This window comes from Passer domesticus, chromosome 4 (assembly GCF_036417665.1).
Source record: "Passer domesticus isolate bPasDom1 chromosome 4, bPasDom1.hap1, whole genome shotgun sequence".
Taxonomy (NCBI): Eukaryota; Metazoa; Chordata; class Aves; order Passeriformes; family Passeridae; genus Passer; species Passer domesticus.
In genome coordinates, this window is record NC_087477.1 from 28,141,529 (window position 1) to 28,160,272 (window position 18,744).

Here is an 18,744-nt window from a genome sequence, read left to right on the forward strand (position 1 = left end):
AAAGGAGAACTGCAGCTTTTGCAGTTTCCAAAAAAGCCTAGTGTCTGTATGGGGGATCTGTTCAGCCTCTCATAAATTGTGTAAATAGCAGCTCCTGGTACTGAGTGTCTGTCTCAGTCCTTGGCAAGTCCATCAGCTGCTTAATTTAGAGTCTGCACATGACAGAAGAGGTATCCTGCTAGTAAAGTGCCCAGTAGTTCCTGGGTGATGGCAATTCAGACAGCAAGTAAAAGGCGGGAAGCGAAGAATAAAACATCCATTTTCACCTAGAAAGGGAACGCTAAAAATAAGCTGCACTAAGATCTCTGCTATTTACTATACTCTGTACCCAGAAAGGACAAGAGAGTTGAAAATGTTATGTGTGAAAGTAGAGCTAGATAGTGAAGGCTAGGGAAGAGTGTGAGAGAAGGTTAGATAGTATGGACAGAACTCAAGTTTAATTCTAAATAATCTACAGCTTTGTATTAAACTTTTTTTTTTTTTTAAATGCTGCTGTTTGATAATGACAAAACCACTCTTTTTGGACAGGCAGAAATAGCCTCTGCAGGGAACAACTGTTGATTTTGATTTTTTTGGCACTGTTGATTTTGTTCACTGAACATAAGCATGAGGGGCAGCTACTTGAGTTTCCAAGCTGATATGTTGTACTAACTAATTCTTCACAGAAAAGAGATTGACATCCTGATACACAGGCACTCTAAGTGGTGCTGTCAATGAGCAATTATTATCCCTGGTGCTGTCAGCTTCAGCAATCTCCCCCAAAACTCTTATCAAGTAATCATGGAAACTAAGCTCCAGCTTGCTTGTCATGATTATTGATAGAGCATTAAATCTCAGCTTTCTGAATTCTTTCCAAGAACACCAACCAATGAGTAGAGTCTCTCTCATTTTCCTTATGCTCAAAACTGGTGTTTTAGCTCTTTCTTCCATTATTTTATTCAGCTAAAAATTTAAGTCAGGCACATAAAGTGAAGAAAAACAGGAAATCTACTGTTTCATGAAACAGCCTCATCTGAGAGCAGTTTTAAATATTTTCTGAACTTGTTGGTGCCTAACATTCAAAAACCAGTTAAAAGGAAACAGCAGAATAAATGCTAGGTAAAAAATGACAATTCTGTATGTCTGAAAATGTTTTACATAAACAATAAAGACCTTCCACAGAGCAAAACCAGAATATAAAATTGATAAAGAAATTCCTGGGTAGTTAATTCCTGAAACAAGCAATTTCAGTGTTTCTTGATCACAAATCAACCTGCAGCCATAATTCTGCAAGGGAGAAAAATTTAAGGACGAGGATTTATCAGATAATTTTAGAGCCCCAGATTTCTTTTCTGTGGTGGCACCATAGTTAGGTAAATTAAATCTGCAAGTTCTGTTCTTTGCTACTTGGCAAGAACACAGTGGACTGTTTCCAGTATATTACTTCATCCATGTCAAAATCCAGGTGCAGGGCTTGTGCTCCAACATCACCACCCAGCATTTTATTAACTCCCTCCATTATTGCCATATTTTCCCTTGTCCTGTCAATTAGTAGTGATGCATTCTTGCTCTAACATTATCTTGGCTCAGCAGCAAGTGAAAAATGAGAGTGCAAAAAAAACCTCTCTGAAAATATGGCAGAGAACACTGAGTTAAATGATTGTACTTTGAGGAAAAGCAGTTTTACTCATAAATACTGCTGGAACACTGTGCTCAAAATCTGGGCACTTGAAGTTTGCCATATTTGTACCTTCACAAATATGTATTTCTGTGTACTGGCAGTAACAGTTTGCTGTGAAAAGACTGCTGATGTGAATTTTACTCAGAAAATATGTAGTTGTGATTTTTTTGTGACAGGACTTTAAGAGTCAGTGGTTGAAGACAATTTTCCTTTCTCACTGAAGTATCATCAAGCATTGTCATTCAGCAGTTCTAATGTGATTGTCCTTCTGAGAGGATAGACTACCAGATTGGTACCAGACACCTACATGGGGCTGGGGTGGAGATCAGGTGTGCAGTGTTGTGTGTCCAAGAGATTAATGTGTGCTAACATCACCAATTTTGCTTGTTTCAACTAGCAAAGTATTGGTTAAGTTATCCACCCACAAGCAGTGTGAAAATACCAGTGTGAGAGAAACCTCCACACTCAGAGGAATACAGTCTCTAACCACAGACAATACCAGCACAACTGTCTCTCAAATAGACCACTTTTTAAATATGCTATTTACATGACACTGGAGTACAATTAATAAAGGTCAACCCATTAGAAGCACTGGATCTCATAAAAACTTTTTAATTGGCTTGCATAACTGCAAGTGTAGCCTAAGCCCTTCAGCAATCTCCATTCTCTCTTTGCCAGTACAGAACACACACCAAGGTTATTCAATGGGGCTGAGTACCTGAAGGAGAAGGCTGTCCTTTTACTACGCCATTTTTAGTCTTTTCTTCAGAATTCATTACTTCTTTGTAGATGAGTTCTGGAAAAGAGAATTGTGACAGTTACTGACAGAGGCCAGTGCCTGTGATCAGGAACAACACAGCTACCACACCCTGCTGTAGCTCTGAGCTTCCTAAGTCTGCCAGCTCTACTCACCTAAGACCTCTCTCTTCCATTCCTCTCCCCTCCTCTCCTCTCACATCCTTTTGGAGCTGAATGGGGACAAATGGGACACAACCAGAGCAGGAGAATTGCTTAATGCTGCACTAGCCAGAAGAGAGGCAGCACAATATCACAGCACCTTTTACTGTGGCTAAAATCCTGATGCATTGCCCTGCAGACCAATATTTTGTTCTCCAGACAATACCCTTGGATTTCAGTGAAGCACTGGAATCCACACCTCCTGTGTTAACTTTAACCTATGTAGATAATGATAGCCCTCAGAACATTTTCCATATTTTTGCTATGTTTTTGCCATTTTCCCACTAAAATACTCCTTCCCATGTAATTCTAAACTGCAATTACCTTTCCATTCCTCGATTGTATGTTCCCTTTCATCCAGCTGTTTATCATATATTTGAGGAGGAGGCTGCAGGAAAGAAACACAGCTGTTTAGTCAATTGTCTGTTATACTGTAAATAATCAGGACTAATTACTTAATTAAAGATAATTTCTCCTCTCTCTCTTTGCAATCCATCCTGTACATGCAAAACCATCTGAAACACATTTGAATATTAAGGGGATTAACACTTCTGGATGACAAATCTTTTTGTAGAAGAAATCAACATACTTCTCCATTTTGCTTTCTTAGAAAGGAGGCATAGCTGCAGTTGAAATAAAACCCAGGTCAACAATGTCATTGTGCTTGTACTGAGCTCAGAAACTCCACACCCAAACTATTTGTAGCAGTGGAGAGGAACTGTCAGAATACCAAACAAATACCAGTCTTGATTAATTAGTAGTCACATTAACATATTAATTTTTAAGTTGCTCTTTACATTTGTTTCTATACAGACTTCCCAAGACTTTTAACTAAGTCTCCCTGCAACAGCTCCTAATCTATATTCCAAATTACCAAAATGTCCAATATATGTATTTTTAACTAACTTTACTTTGAATAGAAAGGGTTTTTTTATTGTGCTTCTTTTAGTTGATGGGAATGTCAGAGAACTGGCAGATCCTGGAATTCACTGAAACAAAGGCACCTAGAGTTTCAAGAAGCCTGAACACCTGCTTTCATTGGGTAACTAAGCCATTTGTTCATTGCATCTCCTGATGTTGGCTGCCAAATGCAGCAGCCAAGGAAGGCAGAAGACTCTCCCCTCCTTCCTTCTACCAAGAAGCTCCAGCATTTGAGGTAAGAGTACCTAATGAACATGGAAACAAGATCCACAACGCTTTTCTTGCTCAGATGTATTTCCTCTGACTTCCATCTTGGGCACTTGCCATTGCGTCCCCTTCAAAACATCCTCCTATTAAATGCATATTTACCAAACTGGTTTTTTGAATCACTAAGAATTTAGAAATTTTCTCTCAGGACTCTAACTCTATCAGTCCATTAAGCCATTTGCATGCTACAAATACAACTGAAAAAGTAATAGCTCAGTCACATGATATGGACCAGGAAGATTACATGACAGCTGAACTGGACAAGTCCACTGAAAACAAGGGATGTTTCTCCAGAATGACATTTGTATCAGGGCTGGAAATAAGGAGATTAAGTGAAGTTAGGGATTGTAAGTCTCATACCTGAAAAGGTGCTGAGGAAACACGTCATGAATTGAAGGGAGTGCCAAGCCTCTGCACAGATACCTGAGGTTTTGTTCTATCAGCAAGGTAAGACACAGCCCTGTAAGAGTCCGAGTCCAAGACCAGTGCAGCTGTTCTCTTATTCAGCACAACCACGCTTCTCCTTCATTTCCACTGAGTCCTGATGCCACCAAGATTGGCACAGCCTCTGTGGGGATTCTGTGCTCCTGCTGACGGTGCTGTCAGAGCTGCATGCTACAAGAGTACAGGCAATCCTCACCACTGACCAGTGGGGTGTGATAGGTAAGCTCCACTCCTCCAGCTGAGCCTGCTGGGCTCCTGCTCAGCCCCTCAGCCAGCCCTGGAGCATGCATTTCTTACTGGGAAAAGCAGAGAAAGCCAGCCAAGCCAAGAACATTGAGGGGGTAGGGATTCACAGGAGCAGCAGGGGAGGTGTTTGGCTGAGCTGAACCACAGTGACTGAGCCACCTCTTCTCTGCCAGGTGCAAAGGGAACAGGCAAACCAAGCTGGACAAGAATGTCTTGAAAGTAGCTTTCCAAAAGCTTCAGGGAGAAGTCTACAAAAAGCATAAGTGGGGATAAAATTGCTTCTACCAAGTATAAACACTCTTTTTACACCTTCCATAGAAAAACTTGTATTTCTCCCCCAGACAGAAATAAGAGGATAGATTCCCTCACTGCTTTAATTCTCAAACACAAATCTCAGAATCATAAGGAACAAGTGATCAGATGCACTTGTTCTCAGTTCACACAACCACAGAATCTTTGGCTGATTTCTCTTCTAATTTATTCCAGCTACATCTTAAGCTGGGGTAATTGGCTAATAAGCAACAAGAAAATCAGCAGTAATCATTGCCTAGATTAACACACTCTGGAAACAAAGGCATTTTCCAGGGAGAGAGGCCAGAATAACCTCAGTCATTACCAAGCTCCTCTTTTTTTATGGAGTCAAACACGGGAGAGCAACCAAACTGTCCTTCACACCCTGCAGGATGCCACAAGCTGCACCTGCACAGCATTCTACTGCTCTGCCAGTGCTGACATTGCAGACTTTTTTACTTGTGAGTTAGCAGAACCCACAGCTATGAGACACGGCTCTCGGCAGGCATGAGGGAGCCCAGGGTAACAAATATTCAGCAAGGCAGTAGCATGAATAAATCCCTGCTCTTCACAGAGGCAGGGTCTGTAACCACTCTAAAGCTGTGCAGAGCATAGTCAAATTGAGCTCTGCTGAGAGCCCAGGCCAGTGCTTCACACTGGGAGAAGAGACGCCTTCCCATCAAAATTCCCTGAGTCCTCACCTTTTCATTAATTCAAGGTACAGAGATGAGCTGAGAATACCAAAACTACTTTGAGAATTTATTTTCCCACAATTCTCCTTATCCATAGGAGAATCACAAAGCTTAGTACACAGTTATCAACATATTGTAATCCCCTCCATGCTGATCACGCCTTTTCTGCTAACTTGTTTGTTTTGTGGCTTTTTTAAAAAACAATTTTTAAAATTAGAGGGAGGATGGGAGGTTTTTAAAGATAATAAAAAAGTATTGTCTCAGCAATGGAACAATCAGAGCAGCTGCCAAACCCACGTCCTCCTGGGCACCTGATTTTAGTCTTGGTGCAAAGCTCTGCCTAAAACTGACTTTGCTACCTAAATCAAACATCTTAGAAAATGACTGAGTTCATAAACATTAGCTTTCCATGTGGATGCAGCTGCAGTGTTATAGGCATTCTTATAAACCCTTCATACTGCACATGCCAACTGAGGGTTTTCAGGTGTTTAAAAAAAGACTGGATGTGGCACTCAGTGCCATGGTATGGTTGGTAAAGTGGTGTCACAAGTTAAGACTTGATGATTTCCAAGATCTTTTCCAACCTTGTTGATTCTGCGATTCTGTAAGTCTCAGAAAGAGTACAGAGTTCAAGTAGCATCAAATCAAGGCAGGGTGTGGATCAATCCTATGGGTGGCAGCATCTAGCTTCAGTTTAAGGCAGCCATTTTCTCCCCAAAACAGACTGATTTGCAAGCAGTTGCATTGGCAGCAATAACAAAGTATAGAATCTATTTTTGGATGCAGAAGCAAAGAATGAATTATATTTTTCTTGTAGGTACTAAAACACACCCCTGTTGTTTCAATAGGTCTTGGCTTTTCCATTTTACAAATTGATTTTCAAAATATTTTTCAATAAATGTAACATTCATCAGACATAATAAAAATTTCAAGAAAAACCCAAAGCAAATATCCACATGGGTCTCTTTCTGAAAAAAAAAAAAATAAAAAAGGAAACCAAACAAATAAGCAAAACCAATCAAAAAAACAAACAAAACTAAAATACACAAAAGACAAGGGGGGGGGGGTTATGTTGTCAGATAAATAACAGAAGACTATTTGATTTGTTAAATACCATTCTAATATCCAGAGAAGGGAGGCTTTTAGGCTTTTAGCTAGAGAAAAAAAAACAAAACATATGTTGAAACCTATGTATTCTTGCTTTCCCAAAGCAACAAAGATTGGTTTGTACGCCACTGCTAGAAAGGAAAGGGAATGGGCTGGAGCTCACACTCGAGCAAATCCTGCCATCTCTGTCCCTGCCTCTGCAGAGCTATGGCAGCACAATGGAGACCTTGGGATGAGCTGTTTTTAGAAAGCTTAGCAGAGCAAGGCGTGAGTCTGCATCTCTTCCCAGAATGGCAGGGTCGGGGGCAGTATTTGTGGAGCAGCACAACAAGACAGCGATAGAATTAGCAGGATAATACAGATAAAAGTGGGACTGGAGGATGCAAAAATTAATGGTGTGAGGTTAAACATTTTGTTAAATAGCTTAGATCCTCATAACAAGTGATTACAAAAATTCCTTGGTGCTTTGCTACTACCTAAATTGTGTTACTGATACCATTCCTACAGTTTTTTGCAGTGTAAGCCCAAGTACACCAGCATGCTTGTCACCAGAGGTCTGGCATCTCTTTATCTACAAAGTGCTTGGGGTTTCACCCTGTATTGCCAAGGGATTCCCCATTGGGCTAGGGATGATCTCAGCTACGGATATGGAAGAAGAGATGACACTGGGCCCATTTGCTCCTTGGAGTTTCTGCAGAGGTTTTTGGAAAACTCCACACATTATGTTCATCAACAAAATTGTAGACTGAGCTATTTCTGAACAGCTGGACCATAAGGATGCTGTGCAGCAGGAGTCAAGATTACTGGGCTACACACAGATGACTGAACAGCTTGAAGATACAACAAGCAAGCTGGAAAAAGTTAGGTTCAAAAACGAAAAAGAAGAAATGGTTCTTTCTTCTCCAACCACTCCTCCTCACTGACATTAACAAAGATTTTTGTAGAAGCTGTGTTCAGCTTCTGTAATCAATCAGCTATGAATGGATAGATGTTGTTGACTAGAGGAAGTATCTGTGCTTGTGCACAAAGCAGAGCTGCACACTTCTTTTGTGAGACAACAGATGCACACCATCAATCTCTGAGCAGAAAACCAAGCCCTGTAACTGACTGCTAAAAAATGTGGCAGCTCATTGAAGACTTTCTATACAACATCTCTACGTACAGAGCTGAGCAAGAGAAAAGAACAGCAGAAATGATGCACAACCTGACAACCTTGCTTATGTCATGTACTGAAGGTGGCACCTTCTTTGAAGTGTGTTTGCCAAGGTCACAGAACTCTCCAAAGTGCTTCTCCATCATAATGGATGCTTAGCAGTCGCAGATAAGAGATGAGTGATTTTTTTTTTTTATTCTGACAAACTAGTTTTAAAAAATTGTATTTAACAGCTGGTCATAGATAGCTTATATAGGGCTAAGACACTACAGCAGCAGTTTCTGTCCTGGACCTCAAACTGAGAACCATAAACCAAGTTTTTTTCATCAGCAACACTGGAAACAGAATCACATTAATAGAAGCTAACACAGAGATTGGCATGCACAGAAAAATGAATGATAATTCACAACCCAGCCCCCTGTGGATAGTCCTAGATGCAGAAATACTCCAGTGAAATATAAATCCTATGAAAATCAAACCAGGAATGAAAGCTGTATGAGTTACAGTGAATAAAACCCCACAAAATCTATCAGTGCTGTAAAATACTGTCAAACATAGAAGAATGCTTGAAAGGAATATTTTTAACACCTGATGTTTCTGTTTCATAGAAATGTGTCTTCTAATGGATGGTACATATCAGATAGCAAACAATAACTGCAGGTACAGGAAAGTTCAAGACAAATTTTGAAACCAGTTTACAGAAACATCACATAATAATCGACAGCAAATTTTGCTACTGGATTTGTTCCCATGAAATGGAACAAGTTTCCCCAAGTAGGAATCAATATGACATCACACATACATTCAAAAGGTTCCAAAATGGAATCCAATATGACATGAATGGTTTCTTTGAATATGTCAATAGCAAAGGAAGAATTTTACTGTGCTAAAGCAATGTGTACGAATCCATTTTGTTGACAATTTGGTCATTTGGGGATAAAACCCAGCGACCTGCAATTAGGCATAAACATTAGGGTAGATATGAAAAATTAAATACCAGATTTGGGATTTAATCAGAAATCATCTCAGTGAAGGGTGAGAATGTATAGCAGCTTCAAAAAAAAAAAAAGAGGCAGCTGGGTAATTGCAAACAGTCTCAAGCACAGCATTTTCAGACAGGAAAATAGAGAGGCTAATATGTCATCAGGGAGATACTGAGATTATCTACAATAAACAGGATAGTCTGCATGTAGAGGCAAGAGATATTGGAAACCTCTTCTTTTCAGAAAATAGAACCAGAGCAATTGGAGGGAGAATAGGTATCGTGTGTGTCATTTATTCATATAATAGTCCAACTGCTGTTATATAGGTAAATATCCTAACATCAAAGTAATAAACATAATATTTGTTGAAAAATGGATCTGAGACAGTTTCTGAAAAAAAAAAGACTTCCAGGAGAGTCTTGAACTAAAGAATAAAACAGAGAAGTAAGTTCTATAAGTTCCTATTCTGATTTTATGGTAGATTTCCTGCACAGTATTAGTAAATGATACTTTTGCCCTGTGAACTCTTGTTTCCCTACATTTAAATTAGGTGTGAAGATTGATAACAGATTTCAATATCTGGGAATTCCACACAACCCAAGCCATATATGTTCTCCTGTTCATGTTTTGCACATTCTCCTACTTTTTAAAAACACGTATTTTAGTAGTCATTGGCTGAATACAGAAATTATCTTAACTGTAATGCTACTCAAAATAATTTCAGAACAGTGGCGTATGCTCTGGAGAACCTAACACTGTGACTTTTTAATCAGAGATACTGTGGCACATTTAATAACAGCTCATCTTCCTCTCTGGGTCAGAGAATCACACTGGGGCCACCCAGAAGAGTTTAATGCTGTGACACATTGTGGGAGAAAGGGTATTGCATTCCCAGCACTTCCCATTTGTGCACAGTGTTTGCCCATTAGAACAAGACATAATAGTTTTATTGCCCCCACACAGTCTCTGAAAGACCATAAACTTATAATAGACTTATAAAAAGGGACTGCAACTGTCTCACTAGTCTGCTCTTTAACTGGGTAGGGCTGTTTTATCTGTTTCCCTCACACTGATAATGCTGTAAATCTGAGCAGACACAGAGGGTTGTTACCTCCAGGTTAAACTTTGACACCAAATTCTCTGCTTATTCCCTGAGCTGGCTTCAGTGCTCTGCATTGTCTACTCCAGCACATGCTGACATTTAACAATGCTGCAACAGCTCACTTCAAAATTCCTGTCACATTAAATGCTTTCAGTTACCCGTCCTCTCATGCTCCTGGATGAAATGGACACTGTACAACAGAAGCCAGGCTGCTTTTGATGAATTAATTTACTGGGGAGAAGGAGGAACTAACTAGACAGCAGAAGTTACCTAATTCCCCACTCCCCAGTACTATACTGGCTGAAAATGTCATCTTGTTTAATACCTCTGTATCCTGATTTCTGTTATCCCTACTGTACAGAATTACTGATAGTGGGAGGAATCCTGTCTCATATCACAACATGGGAAGAGAACTTTAAAAAATCCCCAAATATCCCTTTAGCTACACGATGAAAGACTTCTGTGTAAAAGTGCTTATCAAGTATTACCAAAGAAAAAGAGTGCAGTGAACATGGGCAGATGCAACACTCTGCAGGATTCTAAATCCCAGTGGGGAAACCAGGAAAGATGGGAAGTTAAGCATTATGCAAATGACCAAGCACAACTCTGTCACTAATTTTTCCATTGCTTTCTTGTCAAATTCCCTGCCTGCATATTTGCAGGGCACTCTGTGAAAAAGCAGGGTTGCCTCATAGGGTCTCATCATGCTGCAAATTCAACATTAACGAGCCACATGGCCATTTGTAGGCTTTGAAATGTCATTCAAATGCTACTTTCTTTGTACCCTATTATAACTTCTGTGGTTTTGTTCAGTACAGTCAAATTTACAGAGTCAGATTATTAAGTAAATAAGCAAAAGTATCTACCTCTCAAACAGCTAATTTATTGGATTTTTTTAGATGTCTTCTAAATTCCAAGCCTGCTATAAATTTGGCAAGATCTAACAAAAATACATGAGATGAGTCATTTCCCCATTGCCCATGGCATTAGGAAATATTTACTGAATTTGATCCTAACTCTTCTGCGACTAAGGGCAGATATCTCAGTGGAGTACTTGCTGGAGAACACCCTTCTGAGCGAGAACAGAAAACCACCAATATCTCACAAATATTTTTTTTTTCTCCAGAAAATAATTAGTAAATGACTTATAGCTAACCACTGAATGTGTGTCAGCATGAACAGATGGATATTTATAATTTAATAAACAGTTCATTAGGAAAATAAAGTCTTCCAGTTTAACTTTCTCTCTGAAAATGAGAGTGGCAAAATGAAGCCCTATAAAGTACTCCTAAATAACATTCTCTGAAAAAATCTTATGTGCTGGAAATTTGATGGGGGTTTTAATATTTAATTTACTTTTGAAGTTTACTGCACTTCCAAGAACACAGACTGAATTGGAGCATATCACTAAACAGCAGTGATTAAATTTTACAAGGTTTTCATTTCCTGTGGTGGCTAAATCAGATTTCTGAACCTGTTTTCATAGAGAGTATTACAGAGCACCTCTCTGAATTTGTACCTATACCCATTATACCATACCTTTCATACCATGTCACTGGAGTGCTGACAGACTGCACTTATCCCTGTTAACAGCAGCCTCACCAAGGCTTACAGAGAGGTGTCTAGAGCATGACAGGATTATAAGAAAAAGTCCATTTCTGTTTGCACACAGTGTACATGATACTGTACATTGAACCATAGCCCAGGAAAACACCTGAGCCCCTCCTTCATTTTATGGAAAAATTTATGTCCTGCTATGATTTTTCGGAATTCTGACTTCAAGATTTCTTTTTTCAGAATCCCAACTATTTTTTTGCTTAACTCTCCTCCTCTCTACATATATCCTTGAACACAGACATAAAAAGTGATGTTTGCTGTCTTCCACAGGGGAAGGTTTGGAAAGAAAGATAGTATATTTTGCCAGATTGAGTTCCATAGCTAAAAAGGTGAGCTAGTGGATTCAAAATCCTTTCTAGAAGGAAGCAGAAAATGGCTTTATATGCTTGAAATGTTTTTGTTCCTCCCATCTATTATCAGTTAATGTAATAAAAAGAGATATCCTGTCCCTACAGATCTCATTTCACATCAATCCCCAGACCACTGCAGTCCCAGCATTGTTTCTTTCCAGCATGCTCATTATTGTGCTGCTGTAAAGCAGCAGGAATCCCTGAATCCCATTTGTGCTTGGCATTCTGAAGGGGGGAGTGCTGCCTCACTTACCGCCTCCACCTCTGCTGGGTCGTACCAGACATTAATGTATGGATGCTGTAAGGCTTCATCTACTGATATCCTCTTGGCAGGATCAATGACCAGCATCTTTGATAAGAGGTCCCTGGCTTGGCTGGCTGGAACAAGGGAAGCAGAGAAACACAGTGTTAGTACAAAACAACCTCCAGAAGAGGCTTGGTAGGAGGGGTAGGAACAGAGCAGTGGCACAACCCTTTGAGAGATTGGTTGTGTGTGTACTTCTGCTCCCTTGCCTCTTCGTAGCAAGAACTCTTCAGTAATCATTTTAGGCCTGATTCATTAGAAAGGTGCCAAAATCAGGGCTGACACCATAAGCTCCCTAACAAGCTTTAGTGACATTTTACCTATGTGCAGATTTCACACAGAGGGATGAATAATATCCCTAAGAAAAACATGCTTGATGTATCTGTGATTATTACCAGGATCAGAGTACAAGAGTCCACATAAAGAAGTCTAAAATCATGACATTACTAAATCAAAGTCTGAAACATACAGGCACTCAGACTGGCTCAGAAAAACATCCCCACTTCTCTGGATGTTTTAAAGTTTCTCACCTAACCTGCTGTGAGGCATTAAACGTTTTAATGAGGCATAGAGATTAGGCTAATCTTAAAGCATCCCCTTAGAAGCAATAATTTCAAATCTCTAGCCTCGGGGTATGGAAGTGTTTGGAACTGCTTGAGTCTTGTTTGTCCTGCATAATGAAATTTAAATCAGTGGGGCACATAATCCTGCACTACATATATATATATATATATACATTAAATTTTACATTGCAGCATTGCTTTATTTTACCTGCTAATACATTCCATTGTGCCTATCAGGCAAACAATGCCACAACAAAGCCACAAACTCAGCTTTATATTACCCAAATTGATTTTTCATAGTTGGAGTTTGTAAAAAACATAATACCATCTTAACCCACATGAAAAAATTATAACTACAAATATTTATGTTGTTATTATTATTAACTATATAGTGTTCTAAGCTCTTGGATGCTCAAAATTATTTGCTCTAAGTGAAAAAGACAATGAAAGGAAAAAAGTTGCAAGGATATTATTAGGTATCTCATGATACATGGATGAGTATCCAATTAAACCATTAATATTACATTATATTTAGGAAGGGCATGGGATGATACAATGCTGCAGAAGCAGGGGTTCCTGGATGCACTGTTTCTTTCTTCGTGGCTATATCTTCACAACTGGCATTCAGGATGCTCAAATGTATGTGCTTTCTGTACCCAAAAGACAACAGCACTGTTTGACAGTAATTTTTATTTATTAGCTGCAAATGCAGGAAAATTCCATTATTCAGTTGTGTTGTGGTAGGAGTATAAAATTCTGTGTATCTGAAAGCATCTGTCCAGACCTTTCCCTTTATTCCCAGAGCCAGGACAGCAGCTTGGCTATGAAGCAGTTGTTAACTGTTAGAAAATTCAGGGTTGTGTAATGACATGCAAATTGCAAGCAACTGAAAACCATTAAATGCCCGTGTGGTGAGTGGCTGCAAGGACTGGAGTGGTGCAGAGCCAGCACACAGCTCAGGTCTGCAGGGGATCCAGGGCTGTGTACTAAACACACAATAATCACTCTTTCCCATTGAAGGTCAATGCCCCATTCAAGTGAAAAAAATACTTCAAAATATGATTAAAATCATGGCAATTTTTCTTCTACAGGGGGATATCTAATCACACTGTAAGTAAGTTAGTTTTCTACTTCACATATCTTAAGTGACCCACAGGATTTTTCACAAGAAGAAATCCACCCCAGTGGATACTAAACCTCGGCTGCTTCATTTTGGCTGATGTTGATTACATATTTGTATTTTCTAGTAAAGTAAGAGCTATGAGGCAGGCATTTGGCTGAACTGGTATTTTTCACCTAAAAAAAACCAGTGCAAGTACTGAGATCTCCCAATGGAAATTCAATTGTTCTGCTTTGTTAAAAGTTCAAGAATAGTAAAGGAACACCTCAATTCCTTGAGGCACAGGATCATCACATGCAACACCATGGGAATATTCTCAATGCATCAGTGATAATGTTCCCTTGGCTGCCCAAGCCCCAGGATCTCCAAAAACCATTTCCAAAGCCTGCCTCTCAGCTGAGCAAAACCCATGCCGTCACTGGGCTGCAACTAAGTGCATTAAATGGAGTGCAACTAGAGAGAAGAAAAATTGGAAAAGCCTTCATTCCACTGCAGATGTTGCATGTGAATCACGTCAGACATACCTTTGAGTTTGTTGTGTTCTGAGTCCGCTGGGAAGAGAGAGTCTGGAAAAAGTTTGGGGAAAGTGAGGCCAGCATACTTGGGTCTGTTCTCAACGTAGTTCCGTACTGTTGGCTGCAGCTTCTTCATGAATTCTGGACAGGGTGTTCCCAGCTGCTCAATAACTTTATTCCACTGATCAATATCTGAACACCAGTAGTTAAGGGAAACAAAATGCAAACCCCCATGTAGCCTCCTGACATTTCTGATTGTGTTCTCTGAGAATCCTCAGAGGTATTTAACTCCCTTCATGACATCTTTACAGTCACTATCTTTTCTTTTCTTCTCACTACTCCTGCAGGTCCAACAGCCTGCAATAGGAAAAACTCTCTCACACAACTTCAGGACATTGTACAGTTCTAAAATCATGACCACCACAGAACAACACACAGATTCTTCTCTTTAGGTCTACACTTGTTCACAATTTTTTCTTTAAACTTGAAATCCAGTGACTTGCACTCCCTTTTTTTACATGCAGATAATGGTCACTATGTCAGCTTAGAAGAACAACATGTGCACCTGCCTCCCTATTCAGTCTGTGGAGAGGGAGACCCAGCTGGCTTAAAGTTCTGTGCAGGACAAAAGTCTTCCACTCATCTGCTTTGCACTTTACTCTCTCCAATAACTTCATTGATGCTAATTTTTCCAATACCATCCAACCAGCAGCCCCTCAAAAACAATTTGTTTGATTTTATAAGAACACACAGGGACTCATTTTCTATTGACAAATGACGCAGAGATGTAGATAGATGTTTCTCCTTAACTGAGAAAGTGACAACAACATTGCTAAACTGATACTGGCTAATGGGAAACAGGCTCTAATGCCTAAAAAAGAAAGTGTATTCCAGGCATTTTGTACTGAGCTTTTTATTTGTTGAGGTGTTGATATTTTAGTGTTCTTATGTTAACATTTAGGCACCTGATGGGTGTTATGTAGCTCTTTCAGCCACGTTCAGAACAAGCCTGACTGCGCCAACAAAAAAGCAAATTATCAGTAGCATCTCTACATCACACTAATTCACAGAGGTAAGAACCTGGTGACTACATGGGGAAAAACAAAGGAGGGTTACATGCAGCTGTGGGTACATTAATACTGAGAAATATGATGGAGGGAGTTCTGCTGAGAACACACTGGAAAGAAAAGGCTTTTAAAACACAAACATTCAAAGCATTTCAGCACAGAGATTTCTTTTTTTTAAATTATTCTTTTAAGTTATTATTTTCATCAGTATCATAAGTGTGGAGGAGTTTTCCAAATATTAAGACAGATAACAGAAAAAAGATAGTCAAGCAAAAACCAGTTCTTGGTTGCAATAGCAATTTCAGATTTAAAAAAAGGTATTTTATTTTAGAAAAATGGAAACAGTCTTTTCGCATATCTCGGAAAGTAAAGACAGATTAAATTTGGATTTACCTGAACTATCTAATTTGAACAAAAAAAAAAGCGAATAATTCATTTAAAAATTTCAGGTTTACTAATCAAAAGTGTTTAAAGGAATGAAAATAATTTAAACATATGCTTTAAGAATTCTAAACCAGTGTTTGAAATTGTTTTATTTTCAGCTGAAAAAGATTGCTAGAAATAGCAGCAGTCTGGAAAGATTTTTCTGAATACCTCTTATTTTTTAAACTAACATGAATATTTATTTAGAAAAGCCCCTCCCACACACACCCCCTGTAGGTTGTATGTAGCTTATCTTGTGTTGTCCATGAAAAATATTTTTTTCTAAACAGAAAACTGAGCAATTGCAACAACAGTAAAGTTATCTAAGACTACAGCTGCTCAAAGAGTAGCCTGAATATTTCATTAAATATTTCATTAGAAAATAAAGCGGTTTGACATTTTAAACTCATGTTCAAGTCAAGACACCTCAGTGACTGGGAGCTGAACTGCTTCAGGAGCAGGTCTCTGAGGAACTTGAGAATACAGAGTGTGTAAATGCTTTGCAGAGAAGAACAGAGTACAGAAATGAAGAGGCTGTTAGTTGTGCCAAGAGAAGCTAAATGGGTGAGAGAGCCAAGCTCTAAAATCATCACTGGAAGCATTACCTGTGCGTGTTGAGTGGAGTGTCTGATGAACAGGGAGGGCCAAACACAGGACTTGCTTCAAAGAACCTGTATCCCATCCAGAGCAGGTGAACCATCTCCCAGGCATTTAGTGATGGCCAAAGAAAAACTGATCTTTGGGATCTCAGAATTATGTGGGACTTGGACACACTGAGAGGGAAGATGCAGTAAGATGGCCTAGACATGAGCCATAAGGGAAAAGGGACAACAGGTCAGCTCCCACTGCACACATTGCTTCTAAGCTGACAGAAAGGCTCTCAGTAAGAAACAACACACATGCAGACTACCACCCACAACTGGACACGTTGAGATGGAGTCATCATAGCAAAAACCAGAGGCAAAGGCAAGGAACAGGCAGAGCCACCACGTCCTGTTCCTTGACTGGACTTGATTTGCAGGACAGCACTGGACCTTTTGCAGCCCTGCTCTTACCAAGAGCCAAAAGGTCAGGCTTTGTGTTACAGCAACCTCAGGGACTGGTCTTGAGTAATGAATTATCTGAATGGGTAATTGTGCTTCTTTACTGTACTTTTTGTGACTTATGTTGTTTGTATACTGCCAAAACCCTTAAATAAAATACATTCATTTGCTCTTTAGATACATTTACATGTACACACACACACACAGACATGATGGAACACTCAGGACTGTTTTTGACCTGATAATAGCAATAACAAAACCATGCTAAGTGAAAGCAGTTAGATAATGTTTTCGTCAGATGGACACGCACATTTTCTCTCTAGTAATGGTTCTCCCCTTACCTAGACCTTAAAACCACTGGATTATATTCTGCTGGTCCAGCTCCATTTCACTGTAATGTTTTATGCAGTCAACACATGTGATGCATCTGTGATACACTTGGTGATGAGAAGTTGTACCTGTATCATGGTATGAGATTAAAAAACGTCTTGGAAAAAATCTGAGGTCTACACATCAAAGCAAAGAAACAGCTTTCTCTAGCTGCCAGTCAGCATCAGCTTCAGCAATTCTGCAGGAAACAAATGTTACTACAGGACAGACCTAATGTGAGTCAAAATCTATGTGGTGGGTCACATGAATCAATTAGAGATTGTAACTATTGATGTTATTGAAAAAAAGGTACTAAAAGTTAGTGATCACGTAACGCTGATGGAAGTTTTCCAGAAAAAAAAAAAAAAAGGAAAAGTCCCTTAAAGAAGAAGAAAAAAAGAGGACCCTGTTCTTCCCCTTGAAATTAAGCAAATGTTAGACAGACTGACAGCTGGGAAAGAATTCCAACCCAAAGCTCTGGAAAATGATGGAATGTCTGCTTAAAAGCTATTTGAATCAGTTCAGCTGTCCATTGCCCCCAGCAGGATCAAGGAAAATGTGTCAACTATTCATAACAGCATCTGTACGATTTAAGACAGAAGAAGGGGATCTAACCTGGATTTATTAGCTTGCCTCTGGCACTAACAATATGGCATTTAGTAACATTAAGATGGCCACACAGAGTTACAGCAAAGATTTAAGAAAATAGATCAAAAATTAGTATATTCTGAAAGAAGATTTATCACTGAGGCCTCAGGTTGCCTCAAGCTCACCCACCACCTTTTCTCTTTGCAGCTTTATACTCTCTGAAGGATTGCTCTCCTTTGCTTTCTAAATACTTGCTTATTTATTTAGAAATCAACACAAAGCTGAACTGCAGATTAAGTGACATATTTTTTCTAAAGCAAAGGCATAAAAATTTAATGGGAAAATAATATTGTGAATTAACAATAAAGCATTTCTTTTGAAAAAATCAGATTTCACAGTAAAGTCATCTATTTAGAGGCACAGACTGAAAGTGTACCTGTACTTATTTTTTCTGTGTGCAGGTGCAATATAGCTCAAAAGTGTGGATTAAACACCAGTGTTTTGTTCATTCAGTTGTAAACCGCAGATAAATAAAATTTCCAAAAATTTTCATACAACTATGAGGGAATTGAGTTTGGCTATAAGAGAAAATTTACAATACTTCTCTGTCTCAATCAGAAAATATTAAAAGCATTTCTACTGTGTAAAGTAATAGCTTGTAATAAAAAATAAATTAGAAAACAAATTCTTGTCTTCCTATCTAGCCTCAAGACCACAACAATTTTTCTTTTTCCTTCTCATGACGTGTCTGTGTAAATCACACTCTTTTTTGGAGCAAAAAAATGTATTTTGTTAAGTTCAAATGTATTTTGCAGGAGGAGTTACTGTTTGCCTTAGGATGTTTCATTTGTACTGCAATACAAATAACTTAATCTCTCATGCTTGTTCACCTGAAAGAGGAGCCTTTTCTCTCTATTCTTTTGGTATAGTTTTAATATAGCATTTTAATATAATATATATCA

At 39.0% G+C, this 18,744-nt stretch overlaps 1 protein-coding gene across 12 annotated transcripts in view; it reads right to left on the reverse strand.

Annotated features, from left to right (window-relative positions):
* Nucleotides 1–18,744, reverse strand: part of MAPK10 (mitogen-activated protein kinase 10) — a 142,902-nt gene that overhangs the window by 10,392 nt on the left and 113,766 nt on the right. For all 12 annotated transcript variants that reach the window (XM_064416784.1, XM_064416789.1, XM_064416783.1 and 9 more), the window contains 4 exons: nt 14,302–14,484; nt 12,044–12,168; nt 2,942–3,005; nt 2,379–2,456 (listed from right to left, as the gene is read on the reverse strand). In XM_064416784.1, coding sequence (XP_064272854.1) covers nt 2,379–2,456; nt 2,942–3,005; nt 12,044–12,168; nt 14,302–14,484 — 450 coding nt within the window. The remainder of the gene's footprint in view (nt 1–2,378; nt 2,457–2,941; nt 3,006–12,043; nt 12,169–14,301; nt 14,485–18,744) is intronic.